The 20,630-nt window shown below is 38.1% G+C and overlaps 1 protein-coding gene and 1 long non-coding RNA gene across 2 annotated transcripts; both read left to right on the top strand.

Moving 5' to 3' along the window:
• The first annotated feature begins 530 nt into the window (after nt 1–530).
• On the top strand, nt 531–14,729 carry LOC108252198. The gene is made up of 4 exons (XM_026822470.1): nt 531–546; nt 9,951–10,227; nt 13,678–13,982; nt 14,388–14,729. The coding sequence occupies exons 2-4, from the start codon at nt 9,960–9,962 to the stop codon at nt 14,550–14,552; spliced, it is 738 nt and encodes a 245-aa protein (XP_026678271.1). The 5' UTR covers nt 531–546; nt 9,951–9,959; the 3' UTR covers nt 14,553–14,729.
• Nucleotides 14,730–14,821: 92 nt separating this feature from the next.
• LOC113466785 lies at nt 14,822–15,341 on the top strand. Its single transcript, XR_003391078.1, has 2 exons — nt 14,822–14,987; nt 15,070–15,341. It is a non-coding gene; the product is annotated as an uncharacterized LOC113466785 (long non-coding RNA).
• Nucleotides 15,342–20,630: the final 5,289 nt, after the last annotated feature.

Below are 20,630 nucleotides of genomic sequence, written 5' to 3'. Positions count from 1 at the left end.
TTGAACTGAAGTAGACTATAGACATTAAATTTTCTTCATAGCTCTGGGTAATTGCAGATAGATTTAGTAATGAGTTTTTTTATGGTTTCTTAAAGGAAATCATAACAATGCTCTTTTTCCTATAAGAAAAAATAGTATTCATGTTCTATTACTGTTATTTAGATATTTAGTACTATAAATAGGTAAGTATTAATATAAGGATTTGATATTCTCCTTTTCCTCCCTCTCCTTTTTCTCCCTTTTTCTCCTGTCTATCCTCTTCCTTCTTCTCCTTTTTTTATTTTCAAAGTTTTGAACTAACTTGAACTGAAGTAGACAAGACATTAAATTTTCTTCATAGCTCTGTTTTTGTTTTGATTTCAGATGCTGAGGGATATTAGACAATCGCTTTAGCACACTCCTTTACTGTGACCCTTGTAAAGAAATTCAGGTGAGTAATCTCTTCTCCACTCTCCCGGGGTCTATGGATATACTTGCTCCTTGATAAGATATAGAGATAGATATACATATGCTTCTTGATACGATGACCCTTGTAAAGAAATTCAGGTGAGTAATCTCTTCTCCACTCTCCCGGGGTCTATGGATATACTTGCTCCTTGATAAGATATAGATGGATATACATATGCTTCTTGATACGAGTAAGATATAGATACACATGCTCCTTTTGATAAGATGGATTGCCTCGAGTTGATCATAATTTATCATATCATTATCAGGAAATATATTCACTTTAGGTACTTTCCTTCCAATATTCTAATGCATTATGCATACTGTCCGTCTACATTCTACTGTCTACTTCACGCAGGTATAACTTTACATATTACCCATTCGATGGAGTGAAAAGTTTCAATATACCTTATACCAGAAATTAATTAAATTTTAGAAGTATTGATAAATAATGGATAATGGTCATTTTACCTACACGATAAAGCGGTCACTAAATTATCCAATAGAGGCACATTTCAGCTATTTTTCTCCCCTTAATCTCTACTTCCTCCTCCTCCGCCTCCTCCTCCTCCGCCTCCTTCTTCTTCTTCTTCTCCTCCTCCTCCTCCTCCTCCTCCTCCTCCTTCTCCTCCTCCCTTCTCCCATAATGGTCATTTTACCTACACGATAAAGCGGTCACTAAATTATCCAATAGAGGCACATTTCAGCTATTTTTCTCCCCTTAATCTCTCTCTCCTTCCTCCTCCTCCTTCTCCTTCTTCTTCTTCTTCTTCTTCTTTTTCTTCTTCTTCTTCTTCTTCTTCTTCTTCTTCTCCTCCTCCCTTCTCCTCCTCCTCCTCAGGACATTAAGAAATTTATCGGTTTCCTCGTTTTGCTGAGATGTTAGAATTTTATTTCTTCAATTGGAAAAACTTTTCCAGGATGAAAAAAGAGAAAAAATCCACGGAAGGAAATTTAGTGTAAAACTCGATTTCCAAGTTGTGAAGATAGTTAGTTTCCTTTAGCTAATATTGTCACCAAGTTTGTTAAGAAATGCATAGACGTCCCAGGATGTTAAGTTATGCAGATGCTCTTGGCTCTTGGTTTGTTACTTTATAGATAGTTTTACAATTTAGTGTAAAACTCGATTTCCAAGTTGTGAAGATAGTTAGTTTCCTTTAGCTAATATTGTCACCAAGTTTGTTAAGAAATGCATATACGTCCCAGGATGTTAAGTTATGCAGATGCTCTTGGTTTCTTACTTAATAGATAGTTTTATTTATACCTGGGCCGAGATTCAGGGCTTCCTCCCAATCAGGAGGTGCTGGGGCGGATATATTCATAAACTTTTCCAACCTTGTAATGAAATAATGCGGGTAATGGTTAAATATCTTAGCTTAATATGTGAGTCCTGTGAATTTCCAAAGTTTATATTTAGGGGAAGTAATGCGTAAGCGGTTCTGGTGTTTTATCCTTTAAATAATGCAGGTAATGTTTAAATACTTTAGCTTAATATGCGAGTACTGTGGATTTCCAAAATTTATATTTCGGGAAAGTAATGCGTAAGCGGGTCTGTGTTTTATCCTGTATGTCTAATACTAGGTACACTATGTCTCCCTCCCTCCCTCCCTCCCTCCCTCCTTAATTTCCATCCAAGATGGGTCAAAGTGGCTCTGAAAGTGAAAGGATTGGTAAGTACCTAAGTGTCCTATCTACCAACGCATCCTATTTTACCTACATGCGTAGGTAGGTAAGGTACCAAATGTGTAGAGCTGTAGACATTTATAAGTGCCTGACCTAGGTACTTTCTTTATCCACGTGCACTATTAGGAAGATACACCTCATATTCCTTCTCTCCTCTCTCTCTCTCTCCCTCTCCCTCTCCCTCCCTCTCTCCCTCGTTCCTCCCCCTCCCTCTCCCTCTCCTCAAAGAAGGTGAAACTTTTAGAACTGTCCGACTTACAGTTGAGAAGTTTAATGTAATAGAAAGTCGTGTGATGTTCACACCAGATTTTTTTTTCTAACTTTGAATTTTACAAGCGCTTTTTTTCGTTTAGAAAAGTAATTAAAGCTCTTTTGCTATTTTATTTGCATGTATATTTTTACTTTTTTTAAAGAAATAAATTTCTTTCTCCTTAAACTCTCTCTCCTTTTTTTCTCTCTCTCTTTCTTGTAATATTTTTCTGCATTTCCGCATATTTATTGTTAATTTTTAATTAAAACAAACACAAGAACATCGGCGTTTCATTTTTATTTCTTCTAGTCACGTGACAAAGATTGACTATACATATGTTAACGAAATGTTTCATCGTGGACAATCGTTTCCTTCTGTTGAACAAAGGTTCCTTTTCTCATTCCTCTAATACTGAGTTAGTAATTAACTATTGAGCCTATTCCCGTCTTCTGATCAAGTCCATCTCCTGCCTGTTGTAAGGGCTGTATATAAGGAGCCGAGGGGGCCCCACCCTCGGAATTAATTATGGACACCGAAAATTTGCAGCATCCACCATTTTTGTATAGGTGCCTATAGGTTAGGTATAGTAGGTACATAATAATACCTACCGATTCCGTGACTGGCTGTTGCGGGGCCCATTCAGCCTCGTGAGGAAAATGAGTAGCTATGACATATAAATGCGCATAGCGACCGGTGCGTAAACATTGGATTTTAGGATTATTGAGATATTGGGGAAAATCCTATACAATGCTGCAGTGAGCACCAAAGTTGTGACATAATAACACAAAGAAACTGCATTGACATTTACAATATCGACTGAAACCCCTTATCAAGCTGTGTCCATACGGCCGTCGATGGATGTTAACTGAAACCGCGTCCACACTGCCTCGACAACATAGATTCACCTCGTCACAGTCGATCGACATCGACGGCCGTCCGACTAAGTGTGGACACAGACAGCTTTAGTTGGGGAAAAATCGAGGGATTTCGGTGGAATGAGAAAAAAAAATCCGCGGCTGTTTTCCCTCTTGGTTTTTGTTAAGCTACGTCGAGTGAAGCCAGTAAATGGATGCCGCGTCCACACTGCCTCGACAACATAGATTCACTTCGTCACAGTCAATCGACATCGACGGCCGTCCGACTAAGTGTGGACACAGACAGCTTTAGTTGGGGAAAAATCGGGGGATTTCGGTGGAATGAGAAAAAAAAAATCCGCGGCTGTTTTCCCTCTCGGTTTTTGTTAAGCTACGTCGAGTGAAGCCAGTAAATGGATAGGTGAGTATAAGTACATAGGTATGTCACATGTATGGGATATAATTATGTTAAGAGTACGAGTATACAGTGCTTTATTTAGATTTAGAATATTTAGTTAGACATAACTTATACTCTGGGTTCGATCCCCCGCGCCCGCATGATAATCTCACCATGATCTTATTAGTGGGTGACCCTCGGTCCCTCTCAATTAATTAATGATCAGTAATGGCATAATGTCAACTGTTAAATTAAGTGACAATAAACTGTTCCCCCTAGGATACTGAGTGGGAGGGGGGAGGGTCAATAAAACAACTATTAGTTGAGTAATTTATTGTCATCATGAACATATGTAGCTGATATGTTATATGCATATCTCATTTTATATCCTATCTGTTCATTTAAACCACAGGAATACCCTATCCTTGTCTCCCTCCCCCTGTCTCTTTCTCTTTCTCTCTCTCTCTCTCCCTCTCCCTCTCCCTCCCTCCCTCCCAGACCTTAAACACAGTATTGTTTTGTACAAAAGACTTAATATGTCCACATATTGTTTTGTACAAAAAGACTTAATATGTCCACATGAAACATTTCTCCCATAGTTCTATCTTAAGGCTAAAAACAGAACGGAAAAGCATAGATCTTTTTAGTCCGTCCTTCCTTTATTAAATTAAAATAGTAATAATAAAAGGTATAAGGGACGGACTATTGTATTCGCTTCGGTGTCGTCCGTGTGTCTGTCTGTCTGTTTCCATTACCCAAACCTGGTCGACCTATACATATATCAAATTAAAGATTTACCAGGAACACGAAAATGGTGGTGCAAATTTTGTCCAGAGAACCATAAAGCCAAAAAACCAAAAAAACTAGTTTTTGGGGGATTTTTTTTACATTTTCTCACACAAATGAGCTCTGATCTTGAAATGTGTCGCGACGACCGATGAACTCAAAGCGAGAAAGTTTTAGATAACACTTCATTCGATAATTTCAGATCGGTTTTAGCGTCACCTATGTTGAGCTACGCCGAGCAAGGCCAATAATTGTATGGGTGACTTAAACATTATATTGGTAGTTATTGGGAAACATTAAAAGGAATAAAGGGAGAACGGGCTCTAGTCTTGATTTTAAATCATTACATGAAAGTAAAATCAAATCAATAATAATAATAAAATAAAACTAAAATAATTATCGAGGAATAATTATTTAATTAAGAATCTTCATTAATTAAAATTAAAAATTTAAAAGACAAGAATCTCAATTGTCTTTTTGTTTTTAATAAACAAAACTTACAGTAGCGTGGTGTCCATGGAGGAAGAGGAAGAGGATTCTAAGACCACCAACAGATCCACACACATGGGTTCATAGCTTCTTCTTATATTACATCTTTTCCCAATTTTATTTGGGGGTTGGCGTTACCCTCCTTTATTCTACTCCTTCATACCCTCTTACCTAACGCCTCCTCTATTCTCCATTCCTTCTCTCTTCAACCTTATCTCTTTACTTCCATTTCGGTCTCCCTCTCTTTCTCTTCTCCTGTGTGACTATAGTTTCTCTACTTTTTCACCTCTCTTCACTTAGCATAGCATCCCTTTTTGATCTTGTTCTTGAGAGTTCATTGCAACGGTCGTTACATTAATTAGACTTACTTTATCATGGACACTCGTTGCTATGTTGAAAGCTCAAAAGAGGTTAGGTAGTAGAACAGCCGTGGGAGACACTGGGCTTTCGCCCGCGGTGGAGCCTGGGCTTCCAACATTGCAACGAGTGTCCAAGATAAAGTAAGTCTAATGTCTAATTAATCCCCTTTTACGGTCGTTACATTAATTAGACTTACTTTATCATGGACACTCGTTGCTATGTTGAAAGCCCAAAAGAGGTTAGGTAGTAGAACAGCCGCGCGAGACACTGGGCTTTCGCCCGCGGTGGAGCCTGGGCTTCCAACATTGCAACGAGTGTCCAAGATAAAGTAAGTCTAATTAATCCCCTTTTGAATTGAAAACCTTACGCCGCAATCCCCTTTTGAATTGAAAACCTTGCGCCGCGCCACTACAAAACAGTAGGTACTAAATCACGACATGATGTGTGGTGGAGGTATGGCACTTAATGGTGCGACGGCTAATAATATATTTTTAATTAACTAAACAGGTCAGTCAAACACATTGCGCCGCGCCACTACAAAACAGTAGGTACTAAATCACGACATGATGTGTGGTGGAGGTATGGCATTTAATGGTGCGACGGCTAATAATATATTTTTAATTAACTAAACAGGTCAGTCAAACACCCATAGGTACACTATGAAAATAACTCATTAGGGACAAGGAACAAATAGCGGGACTCAAATGTGTAATGAGAAACGTGAGAGGTCAAACTAACTACATAGGGTAGGAGGTGTGAATGTGGCCACTGGTGTAATTTAAAATGCCACTCGAGTCGGAACTCTGAAGGTACAGGCAAATCTCAGTGGTGTAGGTAGTGGTTAGCGCGGTTGACCTTGGATCTGGAAGTCGGCGGTTCCAGTCCTTGTCAAGTCATAAAATTTATCGAGGTGTAATAATTAAGAATAGAGGAAGGTCAAACTAACTACATAGGGTAGGAGGTGTGAATGTGGCCACTGATGTAATTTAAAATGCCACTCGAGTCGGAACTCTGAAGGTACTGGCAAATCTCAGTGGTGTAGGTAGTGGTTAGCGCGGTTGACCTTGGATCTGGAAGTCGGTGGTTCGAGTCCTTGTCAAGTCATAAAATTTATCGAGGTGTAATAATTAAGAATAGAGGTGCGCGGTTGACCTTGGATCTGGAAGTCGGTGGTTCGAGTCCTTGTCAAGTCATAAAATTTATCGAGGTGTAATAATTAAGAATAGAGGAATAACTTTTTATTTGTTTCGAGATAAATCCTTGTGTAAAGTCGAGTTTTTTAAAATTATTCACATTTTCCGCTGTTTGCACATAATTATGAGGCAAAAACACGTCTTCTGCGAATTTTCAATGCAAAAGAACTTGCAAGAAGAGAAACCAATAGGCCATCAGTTCTAGTTTGTTTCAAATTTGTACCCTCTTCCTTTACCCCACAACATACCAGACTTTGTGTCGCTTATGAGGCAAAAACACGTCTTCTGCGAATTTTCAATGCAAAAGAACTTGCAAGAAGAGAAACCAATATGCCATCAGTTCTAGTTTGTCACAAATTTGTACCCTCTTCCTCCACCCCACAACATACCAGACTTTGTGTCGTTTATGAGGCAAAAACACGTCTTCTGCGAATTTTCAATGCAAAAGAACTTGCAAGAAGAGAAACCAATATGCCATCAGTTCTAGTTTGTTACAAATTTGTACCCTCTTACTCCAACCCACAACATACCAGACTTTGTGTCGTCAATAAATAACTAAATTACATTTATATCCTCCAAATTATCTCTCCCTTGCCATACAAATCACGCTACACCTATTTATGTTTCAATAATAAAATGGATAATGTTCATTTTACCTACACGATAAAGCGGTCACTAAATTATCCAATAGAGGCACATTTCAGCTATTTTTCTCCCCTTAATCTCTCCTTCTTCCTCCTCCTCCTCCTCCTCCTCCTCAGGACATTAAGAAATTTATCGGTTTCTTTTCGTTTTGCTGAGATGTGAGAATTTTATTTCTTCAATTGGAAAAACTTTTCCAGGATGAAAAAAAAAAAAAAAATCCACGGAAGGAAATTTAGTGTAAAACTCGATTTCCAAGTTGTGAAGATAGTTAGTTTCCTATACCTAATAATATTGTCACCAAGTTTGTTAAGAAATGCATATACCTACGTCCCAGGATGTTAAGTTATGCAGATGCTCTTGGTTTCTTACTTTATAGATAGTTTTACTTATACCTGGGCCGAGATTCAGGGCTTCCTCCAAATCAGGAGGTGCTGGGGCGGATATATTCATAAACTTTTCCAACCTTGTAATGAAATAATGCGGGTAATGTTTAAATACTTTATCTTAATATGCGAGTACTGTGAATTTCCAAAATTTATATTTCGGGGAAGTAATGCGTAAGCGGGTCTGGTGTTTTATCCTGTATGTCTAATACTAGAGGAAAAAGGTTCAGATCGTGATCTCTCAGATGAGACGGTTTGATCTAGGTCTCGAGCTTTTTCCGCCACACATGTCCTGGTCTGGCTCTGTCATACGGTCTGACCGTGAGTGACAGGCATTAAATCGTACTTACCTAATATGACTTGATGGAATAAAGAGGGAACTGTAACTGGTAACGTCTTATCGTCCCGAAAGCGAAGAGAGAAGGAAGAGAGGATGCGAGAAAGCCAGTCGTTCCGAGAACGAAGCTTATCTGTTTAGAAAGTTCCACATTCTTGATTTGTTACCCATCTTATGAGTTCCCTAAATTCTTGGTTAGGTACTTGGTATTATAATATAATAGGATATTAGATTAGTCTAGGATACTCTCTCTCCTTCCCTCCTTTCTCTCTCTCTCTCTCTCTCTCTCTCTCTCTCTCTCCCTCCCTCCCTCTCCTCCCTTATTCTTGTTCCCTTTTGATTCCTGGTATATGGAGAGATTGAAAATTTAATGAAGCGCTAAGAGTCCTAGCCTTAAGTTCCTAGCCATTATTTGCAACATGTTCCACTTTATAGAACAGGGGTTCCTAACAGATACCCGCGGGCCGTGTTTGTCTACAGGGAGCTTATGGCCGGTTTTAACAGAGAGAATTTTCCATCCATCCGAGTTTTGAAAGTTTTCTTTGACGTCTCCCATTGGATTTACACAGGCCAGTATTTATTAAACTCACCTGGAATGACTGATAACTAACTCTCTGTGGTAAAACCGGCCATTAGAATATATATGCAGAGTTAAACAGGGAGTAGTAGGTAGATGGTTTTAGCATGTGAAGAGAAGAGACGAGAGTTACAGAGGTGAAAAACTATGGAGATGTGAAATAAGGAGATGTGAAATAAGGAGATGTGAAATAAGGAGATGTGAAATAAGGAAGGGTAACGCTGAGCCTTAATAAAATTGATAAAAGATGCAGTAAAAGATTAAAGAAGTGGAGGAGGAGGAGAAGAAGAAGAAAAGAAGAATCGAATTGAATTTAATGAGATACCTTTAGAACCCCTGTTTTAGAATGTAGAACTAGAAAGGATTCTTGGTTAGGTACTTGGTATTATAATATAATAGGATATTAGATTAGTCTAGGATACTCTCTCTCCTTCCCTCCTTTCTCTCTCTCCCTCTCCCTCCCTCCCTTCCTCCCTCTCCTCCCTTATTCTTGTTCCCTTTTGATTCCTGGTACATATATGAAGAGATTGAAAATTTAATGAAGCGCAAAGAGTCCTAATAGCCTTAAGTTCCTAGCCATTATTTGCAACATATTCCACTTTATAGAACAGGGATTCCTAACAGATATCCGCGGGCCATGTTTGTCTACAGAGAGCTTATGGCCGGTTTTAACAGAAAGAATTTTCCATCGATCCGGAGTTTTGAAAGTTTTCTTTGACGTCTCCCATTGGATTTACCCAGGCCAGTATTTCTTAAACTCACCTGGAATGACTGATAACTCCCTGTGGTAAAATCGGCCATTAGAATATAGAGTTAAACAGGGAGTAGTAGGTAGATGGTTTTAGCATGTGAAGAGAAGAGACGAGAGTTACAGAGGTGAAAAACTAGAGATCCTAGTCATACAGGGGAAAAGAAAGAGAAGGAAACCTTTATTTATTTATTTTGACAGAAAATTCGTCTGAAATGTCCACCCCGGTACTACAGTGCATTTCTTCAGGGTGGACATTTCTTACAAAAGGCGGAAGGAGACGTTAGATGGGAGGTTATGGAGATGTGGAATAAGGAAGGGTAACGCTGAGCCTTAATAAAATTGAGAAAAGATGCAGTAAAAGGCATTAGATGGGTCTCATTCGGCACTTTAGTCTCATTCGAGCAGGATAAACAAGGTATATTCTATTCTATTCTATTCTATTCTAAAAGATTAAAGAAGTGGAGGAGGAGGAGGAGGAGGAGGAGGAGGAGAAGGAGAAGAAGAAGAAGAAGAAGAAGAAGAAGAAGAAGAAGAGAAGAATCGAATTGAATTTAATAAGATACCTTTAGAACCCCTGTTTTAGATTGTAGAACTAGAAAGGGGACTCAATCCCTCCAATGGGGTAGGTACTAGGTACTTATACACAACTTGATTTTCCTCAGGCATTATAGTCTTTGTCCGCCATAATTTTCGTGTGGTCATACCCACCCACCCACCTTTATTTTTTCTTTATTCCTCTCCTCTCTTCATCCACATTCTTCTCCATTTCTGCCATTCCCTCTTCCTGTTTTGTTTCAGGATACAACCATGCTGTTCCAAGTGACCATCTTCCTGTACCTCCTTCACTCGAGTGCCAGTGTTATGTGTCCCTACATGTGTGAGTGTGCTCTTGATGATCGAGGCAGGTACGAGATAGTCTGCCGTCGTGGAGACATGGCCAATCCAATACCCATTGGTCAAATGGACTTGGGGACAGAAGTACTCAAGATAGTTCCATCCGAAGAGAACCCCAATCACCTAACCATTGGACCCATCTTCCAGCAATTTCAGCACCTGTACCCACCACTGACGCTTTGTTGCATTTATCCACCACTGACTTCAAGACAATTATTATACTTTCGTCTTGGTATGTTTACTGTACATTAGAGATATATCATTTTGCATTTTCCTTGGGACGAGAATTGTATTTTCAAGTCCTTCGAATATCCCACAGCGCAATCCTCTAGTATTGCTTCTTCACAATCCTCAATCCTTTCCTTTTCCTTATCTCCTCTTTTTCAATTGTTTACTGTCCTCCCCCCACCACCCTCTGGGTTTCTTGTCTTAAGTCTTTTTTGAACAATACTGCTCGTAGTGCTCGTCTACACTTGGGTGCAAAAAATTCGGTACACCATTTCCCTTCCTTTGCGACAGCTTTTTCTGAATATTTTGAAACAATTTTTGTACCAATTGAAATACATATAACATATCAGCTACATATGTTCATGATGACAATAAATTACTCAACTAATAGTTGTTTTATTGACCCTCGCCCCTCCCACTCAGTATCCTAGGGGGAACAGTTTATTGTCACTTAATTTAACAGTTGACATTATGCCATTACTGATCATTAATTAATTGAGAGGGACCGAGGGTCACCCACTAATAAGATCATGGTGAGATTATCATGCGGGTGCGGGGATCGAAACCAGAGTATTAAGTTATGTCTAAATAAACCACAAATAGACGAGCATTCTTAACATAAATCCCATCCATATGTACGTATACTCACCCATCCATCTATTGGCTTCACTCGACGTAGCTTAACAAAAACCAAGAGGGAAAATAGCCGCGGATTTATTTTCTCATTCCACAGAAATCCCTCGATTTTTCCCCAACTAAAGCTTGTCTGTGTCCACACTTAGTCGGACGGCCGTCGATGTCGATTGACTGTGACGAAGTGAATCTATGTTGTCGAGGCAGTGTGGACGCGGTTTCAGTTAACATCCATCGACGGCCGTCGACTAGGTATGGACACAGCTTGATAAGGGGTTTCAGTCGATATTGTAAATGTAAATGCAGTTTCTGTGTTATTATTTATGTCACATCCAAATAAAGGTCCATGCCAAATTTGGTGCTTTCCTGACGAAATGCAGCTTTTTTGACGTTAGGCCACCGACTAACTCGGTCAACTCCGGAGTTTGGGTGAACCATTGGTTTTCAAACTCGCGAGTCAACAGAGGATGTTAGAAACCGGCCCTTAGTCACCCCCGGTCTACAATCCCATTATTCTTAGGTGATAGTAAAAACTAATTTGAGACCTCGAAATCTGATGGGAGAACTCTTGGTGGCTGAAAAACCGCCGAAATACGTCCGAAAATCCGTTTTATGGCGGGTTTTCCCGCTACTAGGGTAGATACCTAGAAAAAAGCATAAAGCTCAATGGTTCTACTCCGACTCGAGTTTCGCCTATTTTATAGGCATCTTCATGGGAAACTGACTATTGGGTTGTTGTTGTTGTTGCTGATAGTGACAGTGGGGGTGGGGGTACTGTCACCTGATCATAAATCAGCTGGTTCCTTAGGTACACTAGATTAGGTATGATCAGGTGACAGTACCCCCACCCCCACTGTCACTATCAGCAGCAACAACAACAACAACCCAATAGTCAGTTTCCCATGAAGATGCCTATAAGATAGGCGAAACTCGAGTCGGAGTAGAAAAACACAAATACCTAGTATCCAGTAATAATAGAAACGGTAAGAATAATGTTAATACATAGGATGTCTAATATAAACCTAACAAATAAACTACAATCCCATGTTAAGGTAGCAGGGTAATTCCTGGATATAGGTATATTTTTCCTTTTTAAAGGGATTTAACAGTCTTGCTCTCTAAGAAGTCGAAGAGACCTTGTTATATGTATACGAGACCTTGTTTAGACTCCTGGAGTAAAGAACGTCAGTGTATAATTGCTCAGGTTTCTAGTGATGGGGATTTTTACTCTCCATTTTGGCAACAAGTTAAACGCCTCTTTACATTAACCTCACGCAGTCTGAGTGAGGTTGGGAAAAGCCTGACGCGATTGCTCAGATGGTCACCCATCCGGATACCAACCACGCTCAATGTTGCTTCAGTGATCCATTGGGATGTACACAAAAAGCCCAAAGTGGCCGAGGTGTAAGGCAACCCTAACCTTGAGGGAAAAATGCTGTTCGAATACAATCCATTCATGCTAATCTCCGTTGGCCAAGCTTCTTCGACAATTTTTTCAACAGTGTACGGGCATCCCAACTTGCACGCCACCAGGCACTCAAAAAAACTATTGGCTCATTTGGGTACCTCCGGTATTGGTCGACGATTGAACGCCAGATTGAATCCAACTCGACTATGTATGTTTGTTTGTTTGTATGTATATAGACTATGTATGTATTTATACTATGTATGTATGTAGTTTGAATATTTTGTTTAACTATAAGTTCATCCGAGGTCAGGTGATGGATTCTCTCTGCAGCTTCGAACAGTTTATCTTCTATCTCTCCTCGTTATTCAAATTTGGTTTCGAGTCGCTGATATCCTCATGATCGGCCTGGCCTGGCTTCCCATTGGGCGATCGAATAGAGCCAAGAGATCTTTGATTATATTTGAGTTTAGAATTATGTGGCATTCGTTTTGAGACTTTTCACATGCGGCATGGTTGCCTAGAGTCCCCTAGCAACAGGCAACCAGCAACAAGCAATCCGCCGCAGGTCGCTGTTGCCTGTTGCTAGGTTAGGTTGCCCCAGTGTAAAGGTACCTTAAGTAGGTATAGATTGAGTCTCAAACAAATAATTTGGTTAGTTTTTTCTGTGCTTGGAGTTAAAAAAAAAAAAAAAAATGAGATGTGCAGAGTCTTTTTTGTGGAACAGGGCCCAGGTCAGTATGGGTTAGATTTCCAGGTCATCAGTATGGGTTAGATTTCCAAGTGTCAGACCTCACAGCTCCAAGCTTGGCCATCCCTAGGGAGTGAAGCAGAGAAAAAATGAGCGCCTGCCAAAAGTGTACACCAATGAGGGGAAAGTGGTCAAAGAAGGGGAAAATCTGGCAAGATAATTACGAAAAGTTCAATTCTGACACGATGAATTTATCAATGCAAAATCCTGCGGTTTTTTATATCTGGAGTCCAGAAACTGTTTTGCCATAAGATGGGAGGGCATAAAGGTGGCACTTTTATACAGGGTTTTACTAAAATTGGTGAAAATTTTCATGAAATTTTTGGCTGCTTTTTCGAGGTTTCTACTACAGTTGAAACGAAACAAAGTAATAATTGAATAGCTATAATTATAGGTATTCAATTAACTCAGTTAAACTCAACACAGCCTAATACTTGATTTAATTTTATACTCAGAATTAACAAACCCTTAGGCTGTTCCCAGAGGGTTGTTTTCTTTCCTGGTACATGTCCATTTCAAATTCACCAACCTATTCCTAATTACCTAATTTTGAAAATTCTTCGACCTTTTATTCTTTTTCCAATATTAAACTTGGCAAGTTTATTGTTCTTTAGACGCATTAACGCCCCACGACTTACACAAGAAAGGAAAGCAAAGGAATGCCCTCTGCTATGAACCTGAACATTTGAGGAATCGGAAGATAGGAGAGATTAGCTTCTCTGAGTTTGATTGGTGTGTGGCGGGACCTCGTGATGCAGGGATTGGCATTGGATCCCTCACACGAGAAACCTCTATAGGTTTCATGTTTGCCATTGCTTTGCTTGTGTTGGTTTCAAGTATACTTGTGATATCTGCCTGTCTGTACACTAGGAAGCATGCCGCCTACTATTATACTCATGAAGAGAAGAGAGTGGCAGCGTATTCTTTTTCCAATATTAAACTTGGCAAGTTTATTGTTCTTTAGACGCATTAACGCCCCACGACTTACACAAGAAAGGAAAGCAAAGCCTGCAGATAGACGGTCAGGAAACTATTTTGTAAATCAATGCAGGAAACTAAGCTTTGAAACAGAACAAGGCTGAAATCTTATATTATGTCCGAACCCAAGAACATACATAAAGCTGCCAAAAACAGTTTCGCCCTCCAATCATCGATGGGAAAAAATGCCCAATATGCTTTTTTATTGCTTCCTCCTCTATATCTTATTTATTGGAAGCTCTGTTGACTTCACGGTTCTACTAGTTAAGTAGATGGTTTATTTTACCTAGCTTTGATATCATCTACAAGTTAAAAGATTTATAAATTTATAAACATCCACTTGTAAGCTCAGGCATCTAGTGACCGGGAGACTATCTTCAGCACTAATGGGATTACTGTCATCGACGGACTGATAACCAAGTCTAAGAAAACAGTAACCATAGCAACCATTGATGAAATCACTAAAGATCCGGAACTGCAGATTCTATCCAATACAAATAATAATATTTGAGGCGAGAAGATTACCCCTTGATCCCCGGGGAAAATACAGGGGGTCAGTGGACTCAGATTAGAGTCTGACCATTCTGTTAATGATATCATGATATAATCATTATTATTCTTCCTCACCTTTTACTCGTAGTTCTATATTTTGTACCTTTTACCTTTCTTGACGATGTCTTTACCCGCAAAGTGTTCATCTGATGGACTGCAAATAAAATTTAAACCTGTTGGATTTGAAAGATGCTTGTAAAGCATTTGGGTGTGTAAAAGTAGTTCTATATTTTGTACCTTTTACCTTTCTTGACGATGTCTTTACCCGCAAAGTGTTCATCTGATGGACTGCAAATAAAATTTAAATCTGTTGGATTTGAAAGATGCTTGTAAAGCATTTGGGTGTGTAAAATATGTATTATGTTTATTTAAAGATAAACGTATTTGTTGGTAGGTATGTAATATGTTCATGCCTATGTAAAGTACTTATGTATATCTAATCTCATGGTAAAATTTGCATTTAGTAAAGTTGGTAGGTATGTAATATGTTCATGCCTATGTAAAGTACTTATGTATATCTAATCTCATGGTAAAATTTGCATTTAGTAAAAAAAAAGTGTTTGTACGAGTGTTTGGTGTTTGTATGAGTGGATGAGAAAGGTGTCTGTATGAGTCTGTAAGTAAAACAGATTTTGAGACACAGAGGCATTGGATGAGACACTTGTATTTTGAAATTCAATCATCTGTTTCAACTGTTTATGAGGACTCAACACCTCAAGAAGTGTCTAACTAAGTACTATTACTGTGTGTGTTTATAATATGTAGTTACTGCAGTCTGCAGTCATAAAATGATTTGATGTTGGTAGCTTCATATGGTCATTAGAACATTTAGGGATGGATCTAAAGATACCTACCTACATTAATATTCGATTCAATTTCCAAATTGCTATTTATATTGACTTATCTTATCAGTTTGTGAAAAAATAGGAAATTAAGTATCTAGGAAAAGTAAATTTAGGGGCTTTATTCATTATCGAGTACTCCGGCATGATGAAGCACCTTTATATATCGTTTGAAGATTTTGGAGCTAATATTAAAATTCGTTTTTATTTCCTTCTCTAGAAATAGGTAGGTAGGTAACTAGGTACGTAGACGTAGGGTTAGGTACCTACCTATAGATAATTATTATAGATATTATGCAAGTATGACCTACGTAGATACATTTACAGTATGACGAAAAACATCGAGTGGAAAATTGAAAATATGTATGAGGGTCAAATTAGTAAATAATAGATATGTATTAGTGAATTAGTGTATTACAAGGTATGTACATAGGTGTTAGACAGCTATAGGTATTACTGTTTCAACTATGAGGACTCAACACCTCAAGAAGTGTCTAACTAAGTACTATTACTGTGTGTGTTTATAATATGTAGTTACTGCAGTCATAAAATGATTTGATGTTGGTAGCTTGGTTAGTTAGTCACCTACATTCATTTCCATTTTCACAGGGAAAGTTCATACTGTCGTTTTTGTTTCTCCCAAGAGACTTTGTGTTTCACTTTCCGGTCATCTTTAATTTTCCAGTGCTCAATACTTTTTTATATAATAACAATTTAATTATTTTCATGTTTGTACTGTTCAATTGTTCACTCCCTTGTGTTTTATTATTTTCAGGGAAAGTTCATACTGTCGTTTTTGTTTCTCCCAAGAGACTTTGTGTTTCACTTTCCGGTCATCTTTAATTTTCCAGTGCTCAATATTTTTTTATATAATAACAATTTAATTATTTTCATGTTTGTACTGTTCAATTGTTCACTCCCTTGTGTTTTATTATTTGTTCCATTTTATTTGTACTCGTATCTATTTACCTATTCTATATTTTTTTATATGTTTCTGTGTAAATTATTTATTATGTACATAGCAAAATATTTTATTATTTATTTTAACCACAGTGTAGATATCATCTGATTTGAACATTTCATTTTATTCATTGTATTTTCTCTTGTTTTATTATTGACATATTATTATTATTGTCTAAACCTAAAACAAGGTGAATACCTCTAAATTAATACAACTAGAGTTATCTCTACCGACAGAGGTTTGATGAAAGATTTTTCTGGAGGATTTTAAAAGATACCCACCGTCTTCCCTGCTATATGTTTTCCCTTTTTCCAGTGAAAAGTATACCAACCCACTCTCTAACTATGTCCAAATTGAACTTTAGTTAGAAATCTATTTACACCTGTGAATACTCCTAGTTCATAGTTTTTCCCTAGGTACTATGAAATTAAAAAAAAAAAAAAAAAAAAAAAAAAAAAAAAAAGTTTATGCTAAAGCAACTCCATAAGTTTCGCACCTATGTAGAATAATGTTATTATTGCAATAAAAAGGCGCTGCTGTTATTTTAGATTTAGATATGTATTTCAGTTGTGGAATAATAGTGATATGCCTCATTTCCCTATCAGGAAAAAAAAAGCCCTTGAGACAAAGAGACTGAATTTGATTAGAAGAAGTCAGCCTAGTTAGCTTGGTTGGTAACGCGTTGGCCTTGTAAGCGCTAGGCCGCGGGGCGGATTTTATCCTGGATTCCTGGATATCATAGGTAGACTTGTAGATCCTGTCTTCCTTATCTCTTCGAATTCGGGACGATAAGATCTTAGCAGTTACAGTTCCCTCTATCAAACCTCTTGGAAAAAAAAAAAAAATGATGGATAGGAAATAAACCCCTCCGCGAGATCGTCAAAAATAAGAAGACAACAAAAGTGATCCAAGTGTCTGAAAAAAGAATTCCGTGATTGTGAAAAAAGACAGCAAGTGTCAAAAAGAAGAAGACCTCGTAAAAAAAAAAAAAAAAAAAAAAAAAAAAAAAAAAAAAAAGAGTTCATGCTCAAGTAATTTCATCAGAAAGTTTCGCACCTAATATGTAGAATAATGTTATTATAGCAATAAAAAGGTGCTGTTATTATACCTACATAGATATTAGATATTTCAATTGTGATTGTAAAATAGTGATATGCCTCATTTCCCTGCCAGAAAAAAAACCCTTGAGACAAAGAGACTTAATTTGACGGGAAGGAGATAAACCCCTTCGCGGGATCGTCCGAAATAAGAAGACACCAAAAGCGGTCTTGAAAAAAGGATTGCTTGAAAAAAGAATTTCGTGATTGTGAAAAAAAGACAGCAAGTGTCAAAAAGAAGAAGACCTCGAATTTGACCCGACCTCAAATCAAGTTGACCAAAAGTGATGGCGGCATGTGGTTACGTCAATATTGAATATCCTGGTCATGAGGTCAAGTTCAGGCGATAAATCCGTCTGCAATTCGATCCCATGTGTGGCGGCTTTTGATTCCATGTCAGTCATAGTAGTTTAACATCACAAGAGGTTTGATAGAGGTTTAGCATCACTGTATCAACTCCTAATACCCCTGTGGTTTTTCGTCTTTAGTGGCCGAGGTTTTGTCCACCATTCGGCAACACCCCTACTCAAGTTCTCACCTCACCCAGCCTGAGTCACCCATCCGGATACTAACCACACTCAACGTTCCTTAACCTCAGTCATCCATCGGGAGCTAGGGCATGCATCTAACGTGCCATCACCGCTGGGTAGGTACCTAAATGAGATGTTTCAACAAAATTAGATATTCAATAAGATGAGCCGCCCATCTGATAAAGATTCAATTTCCAATAAATAGGTACCTAAATTATCTCGGCAAATTTAGAGACAACTTCCCCTAATATAGAAACCATATTAGGAGAAACCGGTATCTGTAGGTACTTGTCTATAACATCTCAACATCTATTAGGCATCATTCTAATGACGGATGGCACACTTCTTCTGGTAGGTACCTATTATGATATTCATGCTCTAAATTAATACAACTAGAGTTATCTCTACCCACAGAGGTTTGATGAAAGATTTTTCTGGAGGATTTTAAAAGATACCCACCGTCTTCCCTGCTGTATGTTTTCCCTTTTTCCAGTGAAAAGTATACCAACCCACTCCCTCTAAATTAATACAACTAGAGTTATCTCTACCCACAGAGGTTTGATGAAAGATTTTTCTGGAGGATTTTAAAAGATACCCACCGTCTCCCCTGCTATATGTTTTCCCTTTTTCCAGTGAAAAGTATACCAACCCACTCCCTAACTATGTCCAAATTGAATTTTAGTTAGAAATCTATTTACACCTGTGAATACTCCTAGTTCATAGTTTTTCCCTAGGTACTATGTATATTTGTTTATTTTAGTTTGTACTGTATACCTTTGACGATTCGATGGACGGAAATATATTTTTGTTTGTTTCTCATACATTAAACTAACATCCACAATATTTTGGTCTCTACTAATTAGGTAACTATTAGATATGGTCTTTGACGAAGTTTATGATATTGTAACCTTAGCTGTTCTCTTTTCTAACAGTTCTGTCATCAAACAATAGACAACAATAGATAGGTAAATAAAACCATTTAAAAAATACCTACCTATTGGATGCTAGGTACAACATTCAAGTAGCTTTATCATAAGACACGACATAGGTAATATTTAGGTCCATGTAACCTTAGCTGTTCTCTTTTCTAACAGTTCTGTCATCAAACAATAGACAACAATAGATAGGTAAATAAAACCATTTAAAAAATACTTACCTATTGGATGCTAGGTACAACATTCAAGTAGCTTTATCATAAGATACGGCATAGGTAATATTTAGGTCCATAGCATCACGTGATGTTGGTTTTTGAATTTTCACGTTTTCATCTTCAGTTTTGATGAGAAAATGTCCAACCGGTTGGATACGATAGAGAATTTATATCTGGGATCAAATCCTTTCATCTGTGACTTGTGTGATGTTGGCTCCATGGTAAGCAGAGTGAATATTAGTGACGCGTTCAAGACTGCCCTCTGCGAATGAAATGAAACTACACTGACGTGCAAAAACTTTTACAATATCCATTGAAAATGCGGAACAGTGTGCGGATTAACAACAGGTGCCACACCCCGAAAACAAGCTCATTGATTCGACAACAATAAATTGCTAAGGCCAGCCACTCATCAGGTATCAGGCGGACCTAATCATGTATACCTGATAGTGAGTGGCTGGCCTAAGTATTTACTTCAGAGAGGCAACTAGAAAACCAATGGCAGTATCTTGAAGGGAACAACATGAATAATAATAACTTCGCTAAATTTTACACACAAAAAAAAGTTGGTAAAAGATTTCCTTACTCCTTATTTAAACAACATAAAAAAATAGAAAGCAAAAAGAAATCTTATAAACTTTTTTTACAAGAAGAAAGAAAAAAGAAGATGTATAAAGTACCCGTCTACCTACGTCTTGATGCCATGTCTTAAGCTTATTGTAAGCTTTGCTTTAAGTCACTTCCACGTTAGGTAAATGGCGCTCCGGGGTTGCCTAGATTGAGGGTTTTATACACGGGCGTCTGACTTTTCCAAACCATTAGTGTCAGGGATTAGAAGGGAAATATACGAGACTGTACCAGTGTACGTAAGTACATGACTGTGTGGAATATACTCCTATTGGGCCAGCCACTAACGCTCAGACCGTCTGACACTGGTGTAGGAGGAAAAAAAGTTCAGTGCCCTAAATCACCAAAGTATCTTACAAGTGTAATAACCAATGGAAAAGCAGAATTTTGAATTTGGACGAATCATATCGAAATATGGAATTGTAAATACTTTTCCATACTTTGGTGATTTAGGGCACAGATCGTGATCTCCCAGATGAGACGGTTTGATCTAGGTCTGGAGCTTTTTCCGCAACACATGTCCTGGTCTGGGTCTGTCAGACGGTCTGACTGTGAGTGACAGGCATTAAATCGTACTTACCTAATATGACTTGATGGAATAAAATCCTTTTTTTTTTTTTTTTTGATAGAGGGAACTGTAACTGGTAACGTCTTATCGTCTCGAAAGCGAAGAGAGAAGGAAGACAGGATGTGAGAAAGCCAGCCGTTCCGAGAACGAACCTTATCTGTTTAGAAAGTTCCTCATTCTTGATTTGTTACCCATCTTATGAGTTCCCTAAATTCTTTTTTTTTTTTTTTTTCCATTAAAGCGCTTTAAAACTACGTAAATA

The sequence above is a fragment of the Diaphorina citri genome, unplaced genomic scaffold, assembly GCF_000475195.1.
Source record: "Diaphorina citri unplaced genomic scaffold, Diaci psyllid genome assembly version 1.1 scaffold331, whole genome shotgun sequence".
NCBI lineage: Eukaryota > Metazoa > Arthropoda > Insecta > Hemiptera > Psyllidae > Diaphorina > Diaphorina citri.
Note: the sequence above shows the minus strand (reverse complement) of the source record. Positions and strands in the feature narration are given on the sequence as shown.